At 37.4% G+C, this 13,648-nt stretch overlaps 1 protein-coding gene across 1 annotated transcript in view; it reads left to right on the forward strand.

Moving 5' to 3' along the window:
* Positions 1-13,648, forward strand: part of PLXNA2 (plexin A2) — a 539,737-nt gene that overhangs the window by 512,602 nt on the left and 13,487 nt on the right. Inside the window, exon 27 of the mRNA XM_082245705.1 lies at positions 3,971-4,070. Coding sequence (XP_082101831.1) covers positions 3,971-4,070 — 100 coding nt within the window. The remainder of the gene's footprint in view (positions 1-3,970; positions 4,071-13,648) is intronic.

The following is a 13,648-nucleotide window of genomic DNA, read 5'->3' on the forward strand; positions in this document are numbered from 1 at the left end:
TGCTGTGATTGGCCAAAGCATACAGGTCAGGTGCATGCTTTGGCCAATCACAAGCACTTACTGCACTGCAATCACGCAGTGCATTATGGGGCACTCATCGGCAGGCGAACATGCCGCGGAGTGCCCCGGGTGTTCGTACGTTCGACTCGAACATCCAGGCCATCCCTACTTTACATTCAGGAAGGTAAAATCTAAAAGCTTATATACTTTTTGTATTATAGTTTATTATTAACAAAAAAGCGCTAAATAATATTAATTTTAATTGTATTTCCAGCCAAAACATTTTTCTTTGTTTTGGAAAGCCTGGGCTAGTGGAGTCTATGCAGGACATCATTAGACAGATTTGCTTTAATTTACTCTTATGGTGACAAGCTTGAACAATACAGAAAATTAAGTAAAATATACAAGCAATAAAAAACTTCCTTGCAGTAAGTGATAGGAAATATTTGTAACAGGCGTTCTAATCCTTCTCCAATCTATCTAAATCAGAAGAAAAAAGTTTTTGCTGGACATACACTTTAATCCGCTTCCCCAGAAAATTTCTCAGCACAAAGCTCTTCTAATACGTGTTACAGGAATGCATCTCTTTTCAGTTTGACTTGTTTTATGTAACTCCCGACCTTTAAGCATACAAAGATGCAGTTTAAAATATACTTGAATTCTAGCTATGAAAAAAATAACTATATTTAGACAGAAAAAAAAAGAGTATTTTGAGGAGTTAATACGCTAAGCCAAGGATAGCATTTTTTAATTACTGAAACAGTACATTTAAATGTAAAGAGAAGTATGGTGAAACTGTTTTTGACTACACTTCTTGGGTCACAGGAGTGCACTTATTTCTGCACACCTGTGACCTAGGTCCAGCTGACTACGCGCTTAAGCCTGCTGTCAGCTGACATCACAGAGTTTGTCACAGGCTCTGTAAGGATCCCAACTTTAAGGGTGGGATACACCCAGATGCCTGACTGCCAGCTTGCTCGGCCTACTAGCACGCCGCTGAGAGCCTGAGCCAGCCACTCATGCTCCCTCCACCGCCCCGTGTTCCAGTGAGTGCTGGAGGAGCAGAGCAGAGATCAGTGACTGACAGTCACCGCCGAGTGATCAGCAGTCATGTAATGCCACAGTTCTCAGTATTAGAGCTGGCAAGGGACAGCTGCAGCATTGGACTGATGCCACAGTCATATAGGTGAAATCAATCAAAAAGAAAAGGGGAGTGCTTCCAAGAGTAGTCATATCATCTGATGATACAATGAGTAGATATATTCTCCTCACCTGATAAACAAGCCATATCAGCAGCCATATAGGTGAGAATGTGAATTTATTTTATTTTTAATTCCCTGCATTTCTCCTTTAAAAGTTAAAAAAATTCAACTTACCATTTTTTTTGTAAACCACAATTATCATTCAGAAGTTTCACACATGCCAAAAGATTGCCATTAGATGTGTCATACTTCTGTCCTTGCCAGTTCCACCCTTTTTTTGTGTTTACTATATATTTGTTTAAAAAAAATGACAACAAGTCCTCCTAGTGTTGATACCATATAAACACAGTTTGAGCACCATGGAGAGCTCTTGTGGGCAGATTCAACTTCAGGCTAAAAAGACGTTCTTTACATTTAGTGCTGCTCAGGTCCACAGGAGGCATGCACAGACCTCATAGGCAGCCAAATGGCTAACTGAAGATGCAAGTATGTCAGTGCTGTTGCCAATTGAGAGGCAGTGGCTTAACTTTATCAGCTTGCACAGGATGCACTGTTACTGGCAGAATCTTAAAAAAATTAATAAAAAAATTGCAATAGATTCATGAAGTGTACTCCGAGGCATGATGGCCAACATCATTCATCTGCAAAATAGATTATAGAGTATAGATCTATGTTTGTCCCAAGCATGCTTAAATCAACTTACTGTTGATGGATTCACTACCCCTTCTGGAAGTCTATTCTAACTACTCTTTCATTAAAATAATACTTTCTAAGATTCATTTTGAACTTTCCTCCTGCTAGTTTGGGGTCATGTCCCCGTTGGATTTTTGATCTTAGCCTATATTTTTCTTTAGTCTATTTTATTGCTTCTGTGAGGTTAAAAAGACAAAAAGTCTCCCTTGAGATCTGAACTTTGAGCTGCTAGTGCAATGGACTACAGACTCCAATGGCTTCAGTGAGAATCCTCACACAGACACAGCAGCGAGAGCAGTGGGGTGGAATCTGGCAGTGTTTGAGAAAGAAAAAGTCACATGAAATAAGCTCAAGATACTTAGAATCTGATAGTTATTTGACAGTGTGAAATTATTCATTCTCTTTCCCATTTTATGATTGAGAGTGAGGTTAGTGCCGCAGTTCATATCCTAAAAGGTACTTTTCTGCATAGTATCCCCAATAGATGGCAAAGTTAGATTAAAAAGTTAGATTTTAAAATTTTTTGGAAGAATTCTAAACCGACCTCATTTAGAACATAAAATGTTGATTTTAAAAGTTATCTATGTTGACTAAATGTATTAACTGTAAACACAAAGATAACATTTTAACATACATTTTCAGAAAAACCATATACTTTAGTTGCTTACACATTGTCATTCAGTTTGGAAGAACACACTATACACTCTTTTGCTTTGGGTATTTTCATAACACTGTTGGGTATGTTGTGCTTGTAAATAAGTTAAGCAACACTAGGAACCCTTAAAGGAAGTGTGGGAAACAAATATACATACTCACCTACAGTATAGTAAACATAAACGCAAAATATGCGTTAGGAGGGGAACCTCTGGGGAATCATTAATGGAGAAAGATCTGGGAGTCTTAGTTGAAGATAGACTAAGCAATAGCATGCAATGTCAAGCTGCAGCTGCCAAAGCCGGCAGAATATTAGCATGCATAAGGAAGGGGATATATTCCAGAGATAAATCTATAATCTTAGATTGTAAGCTCTAACGAGCAGGGCCCTCTGATTCCTACTGTATTAAAGTGTATTGTATTTTTACTGTCTACCCTCAAGTTGTAAAGTGCTGCGTAAACTGTCGGCGCTATATAAATACTATATAATAATAATGATAATCCTACCAATTTATAAAACTCTGGTCCGGCCAAAATGTAAGTATTCTGTCCAGTTCTGCTCGCCAATCCTCAGAAAGGATGTGCTGGAACTGGAAAGAGTCCAAAGAAGGGCAACTAAGCTAGTTAGGGGATTGGAGGACCTAAATTATGAGGAGCGTTTACAAGCGCTCAAATTATTCTCCCTAGAGAAGAGACGCCTTAGAGGGGACATGATAGCGATTTACAAATACCTCAACGGTGATCTCAGCATAGAAAAAAAACCTATTCAGTCGCAAGGAGTGCAAGAGGACACAAGGTCATTCAATGCGATTAGAGGAGAAGTAATTTAACCTCAGGCTACGCAAAGGGTTTTTTTACAGTAAGGGCAATAAGATTGTGGAACTTGCTTCCACAAATTGTAGTATCTGCGGGGAGTATGGCTACTTTTAAACTGGAGTGCCTGGTTGTGGAGGGGGCAGAAGCTGCTGGCTCAAGCTCTCTGCAGCACGCTAAGAGGCTGGGCCAGCTGTCGGTCAGGCATATGGGTAGATACCGACCTTAAAGTCGATCCTTCCAGAGCCTGGACCGGTTTTGTGACGTCAGCTGAAGGCTGAATCTGGGTCACAGGAGTGCATAAATAAGTTCACTCCTGTAACCCAGAAGAGAACTTTGGCCAAAAATTCTCTTAAACCTACTTGTTAACAAGGGAATAAAAAATCACAACAGTTGTATTTAATGATAACCACTATATTTATGCTTAACCTGCTGTAAGTTCTTAAATATCCTGATTAATAAAGGCCTTTAACAACAACAACTGGTGGCAACTAATCCAGCTTTAGAAGTTATATGCTTTTAGTGGATATTTATTAAAAATGAAATCATTTCTCTTTGTACAAGGCTACCTTAAGATCTAAGAGAACTTTTCTTTTCTTTCCGTGTAGGTCTCTGATCGGTCGGTGGTGGCATTGGTTCCCAAACAAACCTCATCATACAATATCCCAGCTTCAGCTAGCATATCACGAACTTCAATCAGCAGATATGGTGAGAAAATACATCTTCAGTAAATCATTTTTCATGTCTAAAGATGACCACAGCAGCTTTTTGATAATATGCAAATGCATTTTTTTATCATAAGGAGAGCAGTTACAAATAATGGACCCTCATGGTAAATTTTTGTGGTCCCAACATGTAGAAATTAGTTAGTTAAAAGGCTTTGTGTCTTTAGATAGCATGTATATCAATATAGCATGATTAAATTTAGTGTATGAAATGTAAAAATAAAAACACTTGGTTGCAAATAGATACATAAGCAACTCAACAACTGAAATATCAGAAAGAATTTTGCACTAAATACATATTCCACAATCCGTCCCTCCTGCTTTCTCTCATCTGTAATAACATTTTGACTTAAGGGCTTAGTACCCCTTTTAAAAATAAAATAAATGCACATGTTTTTGCAGGTAAAAATATGCGCATTTATTATCATGTTTCTCAGGAGTCTGCAGAGCAATGCACCCACGGTCACTGGACTGCAGGTGCAATGTGAGGCTCCTGCACACTCCAGCTTCATTACCAATACCTCTGTAGGGGCAAGAGGAGGTAGTGAATTAAATATGAGGGTGCTCATATTAGGAACTACAAGCCATATGCCGCAGTGGCAGACTGGACTTTTAGTTTCTTCATTCACAGATTCCTGCCATGATGATTTTAAAATATGACTGCGGGGTCGGGTGCTGCATGCTATTTTGTTACATGTTACACCATAAAGATGGATGTAACATGTTACTAAAAGTAAACGTATCCACCTATCCATCCTTTAGTTTGGGGTAGTGACATCAGAGCTAATTTATGACTACTCTTCTCTCCCCATTAGCTGACCTTTTCCAAAGGGTTCTTCTTTGTTGACTCTCCCTTGCTTTGCCCATCTAATTCACCTTTACTACTGTAGACATACTTCCCCTTTGCATACCAGTGAGGGCAATGACCACTTGCTGACCACCCACTTTTACTGCTACAGAGAGGCAGCTGTGTGCTAGGTACTGGCACACACCGATCATCGGGCAGAGACTGAGAAAGGAGCTCTGCCTGATGTAAACAAAGGCAGAGTTCCGTTATGACAGGGGGAAGGGATGGATTCTGTGTTCCTGCCTGGACTCTAACCCATCTTTTCCTCTAGTATAAGCAGCACACATAGTAAACACAAACACTGGTTAGGCACACATTTAACCCTTTGATCACCCTAGATGTTTAACCCATTCCCAGCCAGTGTCATTAGTACACTGACAGTGCATTTTTTTAGCGCTGATCACTGGATTAGTATCACTGGTTCCCGCAAAGTGTCGAAAGTGTCAATTAGTGTCCGATTGTACGCTACAATATCGCAGTTGCTGATCGTTGCCATTACTAGTATAAAAGAATTAAATAAATCATTCCAGTATGTATCCTATAATTTGTAAACGCTATAACGTTTGCATAAACCAATCAATATGCGCTTTTTGGGATTTTTTTTAACAAAAACATTTAGCAGAATACATATTAGCCTACATTTTTGAAGAAATTCGATTTTTTTTCATTTGTTTTCTAGCAGAATGTAAAAACTATTGTTTTACATTTTTTCAAAATTGGCAATGTTTTTTTGTTTATAGCGCTAAAAAAAAGAAAATGCAGTGGTGATCGAATACCACCAAAAGAAAGCTCTATTTGTGGGGAAAAAATGACATAAATGTTATTATGGTAAAGCATTGCATAACTGCGCAATTGTCAGTTAAAGTAATGCAATGCCGAGGTCAAGTGGTTATATAGCACCAACAATTTACACAGCACTTTACATAAATATTGTACATTCACATCAGTCCCTGCCTTCAAGGAGCTTACAATCTAAGGTCCCTAACTCACATTCATACATACGCATATTAGTGCCAATTTAGATAGGAGCCAATTACCTATGAGCATGTCTTTGGAGTGTGGGAGGAAACCCATGCAGACGCAGGGAGAACATGCTTTGCTGGGGTTTTTAGCCTTCCTCTGGGTCAACTGTGGGTATAGGATTGTGTATATGGGACTGTATGATTTTTTTTTTTTTTTTTTTTATTGGTTGAACTAGATAGACTTGTGTCTTTTTTCAACTGTACTAACCATGTAACTATATAACATGCAAACTCCAGGCAGGTTGTGCCATGGTTTGCAATTTGAACCAGTGACTTCTGCCAGGCAGAAGCCCTAACTGCTTAGCCTCTGTGCTGCCCATTACTTGACTAATCAATTTACTGGAATTTCACTCTAGAAGATGTGAAAAGGTCAAAGGAGATCACACAAAACTATGGCTTAACCACTTCTGAACTGCCCTACATACAGATTTACTGCTACAGGGCCTAATACCTATATACCTATACAGTATACCTGATTCTGCATGTCCGCCTACAGGGGGTGCATGCGCTTCTGTATGTAAACAAGGCAGATCCCTGTTCTGACAGGGGAGAAGGAATGGGTTTTGTGTCTCTGCAAAGCAGGAAAGAAAACCCAGCACTTCCCTTAGTAAAAGCAGCACACGTTACAAAAACACTGGCTAGGAACACAGTTAACACTTTGATCAACCTAGATGTTTAACCTCTTCCCAGCCAGTGTCATTTGTACAGTGACAGTGGATATTTTTAACACTGATCACTGTATTAGTGTCACTGGTTCTCGTAAAGTGTCAAAAGTGTCAGTAAGTGTCCGATTGTTTGCCGTAATTTTGCATAAGTCGCTGGTCACCATAATTACTAGTATAAAAAAATTCCATAAAATACTGTATATACCATATTTTGTAGACTCTATACCTTTTGCGTAAACCAATTAATATACGCTTGTTGGGATTTTTTTTACCAAAAACATGTAGCAGAATACATATTGGTTTAAATTTTTGAAGAAATTTGATTTTTTTTTTTCATTTTTTTATTGGATATGTTTTATAGCAGAAAGTAAAAAAATATTGTTTTATTTTCTTTCAAATTTGTCTTTTTTTTTTTAGCGCAAAAAATAAAAATTTCAGTGGTGATCAAATACCAACAAAATAAATCTCTATTTGTGGGAAAAAATTACATAAAGTTTTTTTGGGTACAGCGTTGCATGACCATGCAATCGTCAGTTAAAGTAACAAAGTGCCATATCGCAAAAAAATGGCCTTTCATGAAGGGAGGTAAATCTTCCGGTGGTTAAGTGGTTAAAATTGAACATGTGTGCCTTTACAGCCAAGTTTCCTCTCGCTGTTTTTTTTTTTTTTTTTTCAACATAGAATAGATGGTCATTTCTTTCACAGACACAGAGCAAGCATATCTACTGAAATAAACATAAATGAAATCAATAAATAATATGTGACCACCCTTTGCCTTTTAACAAAGCAGCAGTTCTATAAGGTACACTTGGATATAGTTTTTAAAGGTGCTTACCTGCTATGTTTTTCCAAGCAGCGTGAAGAACTTACCAGAGTTCCACCACAGACTTTGTGATATTTTTGCTGTTAAAGTTCAAATCCTTGGAAGGTTAATCCCATCTACTTGCATACAAAATATAGTATAACGTATTATTCATAGCTTTAATTTTTAAAGCCAAAAGACTGCCATCTAACAAAATACTACAGTATACAGTACTCACAGTACAAAATCAGATGCTTATCCCAGCACTTCGGACCCTTTCAAACTCAGGCATATGCAGTACCTTACCTTTTGCATGTGATACTGCATGTAGGTATATGTATTTGGGCGTTTTATATATTTTTTTTTTTGAAAATTTATATTTATTAAAGTTTTCCAACAAAACAAAACAGACAAATACAACACAACGCCACACAGGGCAGCACTAGAACAAAACAAGTGACAACAGGTCAATCCCCCTCTTTTGATAAGGAAAAGAGCATCAACATTCAGTACTACATCACCCCAGCCAACCTGAATCAGCACACAGTAGGATCTCTAAGGCTGCTCAACGGAGGTCGAGGCCGGGGAATCTATCCATATCTTCCACACCTTATCAAATTTACGAGGACACCCCCTGCTGAGATACGTAGCCTTATAGAGCGGAGTCACCTTATTAACCAGGCCCTTCCAAAAGAGCGTTTTATATATAATCATTTTTTTTTTCCTGCTCTATGTTGCATACTGTATGTTTATGTGAACTAAGGTAGAAAAATTTAGAACAGGGATTTTTCATAGTGTATGTGCACTAAAAACACAAAGCTACATGTTTCATTCATTTTAATGTGCCTGTTTAACATGGATAGATGCACAAAAATGGAACATGTCATATATTTTAAAAGTACACTAAAGCCGGCCGGATACAAGGATCTAAATTCGGCCAGTTCAGCAGAGACTGGATACATTTCGATCCTTGTATGAACAGGCTGGTTGCACAAATGACTATCTGTCGACCGCCTTGTGTATAACCAACCTGTTGGGCTTTTCCTGAACAAACAGTGCAACCCGCTATAGCCAGCAACACTGGTGATTGTATTCTATTGGTGGAGTAGGCAACCCACCTTCAGAATACAATAGGTCAGAGGGGGTGTTTCCCCTATCCACCTTAAATGTGTGGATGGAGGAATAGGTTCATTTTTTTCAATTCAGCCTAAGCTGTATTCCATATATGTGAGATACTTATCCAATAGTAACTAAGTAATGATTGGTAAATGTAAACAGGTCCTTACAATTACAACTCTCAGAAGAAGTCAGTACTTTTTTTTATCCTAATCAGCATAAACAACATCAATGGTTTAGCCCTTGGCTGTCTGGAAAGGTGGCAGTGTAAATACCATTTGTCTGTCTCATTTGTTGAATAATAATGACTAACGGTGCAAATATGATTATGGTTGAAAGAAAAACACCAACCCACTTTACTGAGAATTAACAATAACTTTGTTCTGTGGTTTGAGCACAGCACTCCATAAAATTTCTGAAAATCTGACATTTGCTGTGGTATTACATTTGGATATTGGAAATGTTAATATGGATCCTGCATTGCTTCCAACTGATGGAGCTGTGCACAGAGCAAATGAGAATAGGAAGAATTATTTCCTTACAGAAGCACTAGAGTCTGTTCAGTCTCTCTGTTTGGCATTTACTGCAAGAATGTGTCTGGTCATTCTTCCTGCATCTCTCACGTACACAGTATAATTGTATCTGCTTTGGCCTGACAACAGAGACCATCTAAATTAAATATCCACTGCATTATGTTCAAGTAATGGCATTTGTATTACTAGGTAGTGCATTTTTTTCTAATCACTTCTATGTCAGTAGCTGTTCATGTGGATAAACTGTAAGACTTATTTTTCATTAAATTTGGGTAACCTATGAGGGCCAAACTTATCTGACTCCCTTCATAAATCCTTAACCAGTTTCTTGTCTTTATTCATAGGAATAGTGAAGGAACTTTAAAAACAAATGGCATTCAAATGTTGTGGATACTATATTATGTACAACTCCATATTATTAGGTAGTCTCCTCACGTCAGGCAATGCTTTTCAATGTTTTATTGTCTGGTTCGCTCATTCCACGCTTGCTGTATACTCATTTTATTCTTCTTAGATGACAGATAGTGGTTTGTCTACTATTAAAGCCCTTCCTCAATAGGGTCAGACGTGTTGTCAGTTTAAAATTGTACTCTGTCAGTTATCACACTTTAGCTGTATTACACATAAAGATTTCAATCCGTATTAAAAAGGTGACAGGATTCAGCATGGTGTCCACCTCCACCTTCCAAGGTTAAAAAAAACTCTCTTCTCCATCCACTGTAGTCCATGATAAACTTCTAATAAAAAAAGCAAGGGTTTTGGACTTCTATAGGGCACATATGCAAAATACTATATAAACTCCTATTTATACATGTTTCTTGGGAAGGAGTGCATACTCCACTCCTTTCCTACTTTTTTTATTTAAAGCAAAATGCTTGCTCATTGCAATTAAAAAATAATAGGGTTGCCATTTCTAAAGTCTCAGCTTCAATCATACATCACTAAAGGCATGGAGTTGGTTACTGTCTATTCTTTTTATTGAAAACAAGATCAAGATAAGAAGAGGGATTGGCAAAACAACTGTACCACACCACACTACCAGTACATAATCTTTACTGAACAAAATTATAAACACAACACTTGTTTTTGCCCCCATTTTTCATGAGCTGATCTCAAAGATCTAAGAAAAACAGAATTCACCCGTAAAGGGAACACCTCTCCAAAGTGCCAGACGCCAGTCAATGTGAGCATTTGCCCACTCAAGCTGGTTACAGCAACAAACTGCACTCAGGTCGAGACCCTGATGAGGATGACGAGCATGCAGATGAGCTTCCCTGAGACGGTTTCTGACAGTTTGTGGAGAAATTCTTTGGTTATGCAAACCGATTGTTGCAGCAGCTGCCTGGGTGGCTGGTCTCAGATGATCTTGGAGGTGAAGATGCTGGACGTGGAGGTCCTGGGCTGGTGTACTGTATTTACACGGGGTCTGTGGTTGTGAGGACTGTTGAAAGTACTGCCAAATTCTCTGAAACGCCTTTGGAGATGCCTTTTGGTAGAGAAATTAACATTTAGTTCACAGGCAACAGCTCTGGTGGACATTCCTGCAGTCAGCATGCCAATTGCACGTTCCCTCAAAACTTGCAACATCTGTGACATTGTGCTGTGTGATAAAACTGCAAATTTTAGAGTGACCTTTTATTGTAGCCAGCCTAAGGCACACCTGTGAAATAATCATGCTGTCTAATCAGCATCTTGATATGCCACACCTGTGAGGTGGATGGATTATCTCGGCAAAGGAGAAGTGCTCACTAACACAGATTTAGACAGATTTGTGAACAATATTTGAAAGAAATAGGCCTTTTGCGTACATAGAAAAAGTCTTAGATCTGAGTTCAGCTCATGAAAAATGGGGGCAAAAACAAAAGTGTTGCGTTCATAATTTTGTTCAGTGTATATAGTGAAACCATGGCCACACGTGCACCATAACTTCCTTCTCATTTTCTAGTTGCAAGCACACATTCTACACTCATTTTTTAGACAGTAACATTTACCATCAGAAGATAAGTTATGGTTGTACATGACAAATTCCAAAGACTCAACCACAAATTCAATATCCTCATCAAAAGAGTATTGTTCAATAAAGAAATTGGCACAATCATTCCAGCTCATCTCATGGGGAATTGATACATTATATCAATTCAACATCTTAGTTCCAAGTAGGCTTTTGGACCCAATTTCAGACATTAGTTACTTTGTTTATTGTTTAAATTCTCTCTTGTTATATTGTTGAAATACTAAAGCCTTGTACACACGCGTCGAAAATCGGCAGGGAATTTTCGTCCGACGACCGATCTGCCGATTTTTGGCTTGTTAGTATGATGCTTGCGACAACCGACTCCGACTTTTCGGCCGAAAAAAATCTGGTGTGCAGGCTATAAAATTTTTGTCTGCCGTCAAAACACGGCCGATTTTCGTGCAGTCAGTACAGATTTCGACAGGGAAAAATCTAATGAGCAAGACTGGGCATGCTCAGAGAAGAAAGAACACAAAGAAAGCAAACCAACACATGGCATCACTTCTGAAGTAGAATTTTGTCGGGCGAGAAAATTTGTGTGCAGTCTAGAGCACATTCCAACCAACAAAACACCACTCTGGACAAAAGACGGACGATCGGTCGGCCGATAATCGTTGCCTGTTGACTAGGCTTTAGGTTCATTCCTTGCTAGATTTTAAACATCTTTTCTTGTCTGTCCACTTTTTTAATTTTTTCTTTGCCTCCCCATTCAGGAAAACTGTACATAGTTGTATTGGCCCCTTACTTGATTTAATTTTACTCCTTAGATAGGTTGTGCTCACAATGAAAAAGATCTATAAAACTTGGTTTCTGTCACCTTTAATTCCCTTAGGCTTCCCAGTGATTTATAATCCGATAGTGAAAGCTTATTTCATTTTATGTTTGTTTTCTATTGCTTTCTCATACTACATATAAACTGGTATGTCACCTTTTGTAAATATAGGAAAATTGTACATTGTAGACTCATCTTTATTAACTGGTGAGAAAGCATGGCCTTTGCTTAAAATGAAGTAGTGTAGGAGAATAAATCCAAACCTGTTTTTTTAGGACATTTGCATCCTTTAACATTGTTGGGTTTCCTTACACTTCTTCTAAATGTTTATCTTTTTCTATCTCTCTGCTTTTGCTTGTGCTATATCCTTTCTCTAAAAAAAAAAAAAAAGCTATATCCTTTCTCTAAAAAAAAAAAAAAAAAAAAAAAATGAGTGGAGTGTGAATTTAATCAAGTTTTCCCTTTATCCAATCAGGCTGTCACGAAATGTGTCAAGGCACATGTTGGTTGTAAAGGAACATGACAGGGGTGTAAAAGTTGTGATTTTTTTTAATTGCATAGTGAAAATTGGAAATTGTAAAATCACTTGTGTTAAGATGTTAAAATGGCACTATATGTGGGAAAAAGTGGTGTTGCACTTTTAAAAAACATTTTATTAAAAAATTACATTATATAAAAAACTATACTAAAACATTAATATGCTGTCAAGCCTTTTGGACAGCTCTTCCACGTGTTCCACACTTGGAATTGACGCTCTTCAGGCATGCACTGCACCGTACAGTAATCCTGGCTTGTGACTGAAGATGATTTATGCATTGCCCCTAATAAAAAAAAATATAATATGTATAGTATATCTGCTCCAATAAAGGGACAGACCCAACTGCTATTTTAAAATTGAGGGAAAGACCTGCTATCCTAGCTGCTGTATTAAAATATCTGCTGGTTTTTATAAAGATAATACAAAAGTACAGTGCTGGATTTACCTTTCTAAACTGTGCCCTTTCTATGTATATGGTATTAACATAAATATTTTATCTTATCAAATACTGTGAAAATACTGGTATAATAAAATATATATAAAAAAATCTAATCATTATAAAATCTCATGCCAAAATTGATAAACCAGTTAATTTCATGTGCAACTCTGCTGTAAATAAATAAAATCAATAGTGCCTCATAAATTCTCTTGTACTTGTTCAGTGCAATAATTCATCATCTGCATTCGTGCTAATAATCTGTAGCCAGCGCATAAATATATTCCACAGAAAATGTGTGCTCTTCAGACAAATCTTCTATCAAAAAATAACTCAATGATGGAATGCAGCAACCTCCACTTCACTCCGTGTTCCTGGAATATATTTATGCACTGTACACTGTAAACGGATTATTAGCAGGTGTGCACATGATGAACTATTGCACTGAATAAAAACATATGAACTTATGTGGAACTGAATATTGATTTATTTATATACAGTGGAGTTCCACATGATATAGACTGGTTTATAAATTTTGGTTTGAAGTTTTATAAATATTAGAGCTAATTATTTATATATTTTTTATAATTGATGTATTTGCACAGTATTTGATGAAATAGGATAATTTTGTTAATTATACATACAGTATATAGAAAAGGCAAAGTTTTTCAAAAGGTCATTGTAGCATTGTAATTTTATATTAATAACCTTGTCCATATTATACCTTGCAGGCAAAAAGCACCATTGTTTCTGAACCAATTGCAATTAATAAAAAGGAGGTTTTTAACTATTCACAATTTGGTTTGTGATGTATAT

This window comes from Pelophylax lessonae (genome assembly GCF_965119305.1).
Source record: "Pelophylax lessonae genome assembly, chromosome: 2".
Taxonomy (NCBI): Eukaryota; Metazoa; Chordata; class Amphibia; order Anura; family Ranidae; genus Pelophylax; species Pelophylax lessonae.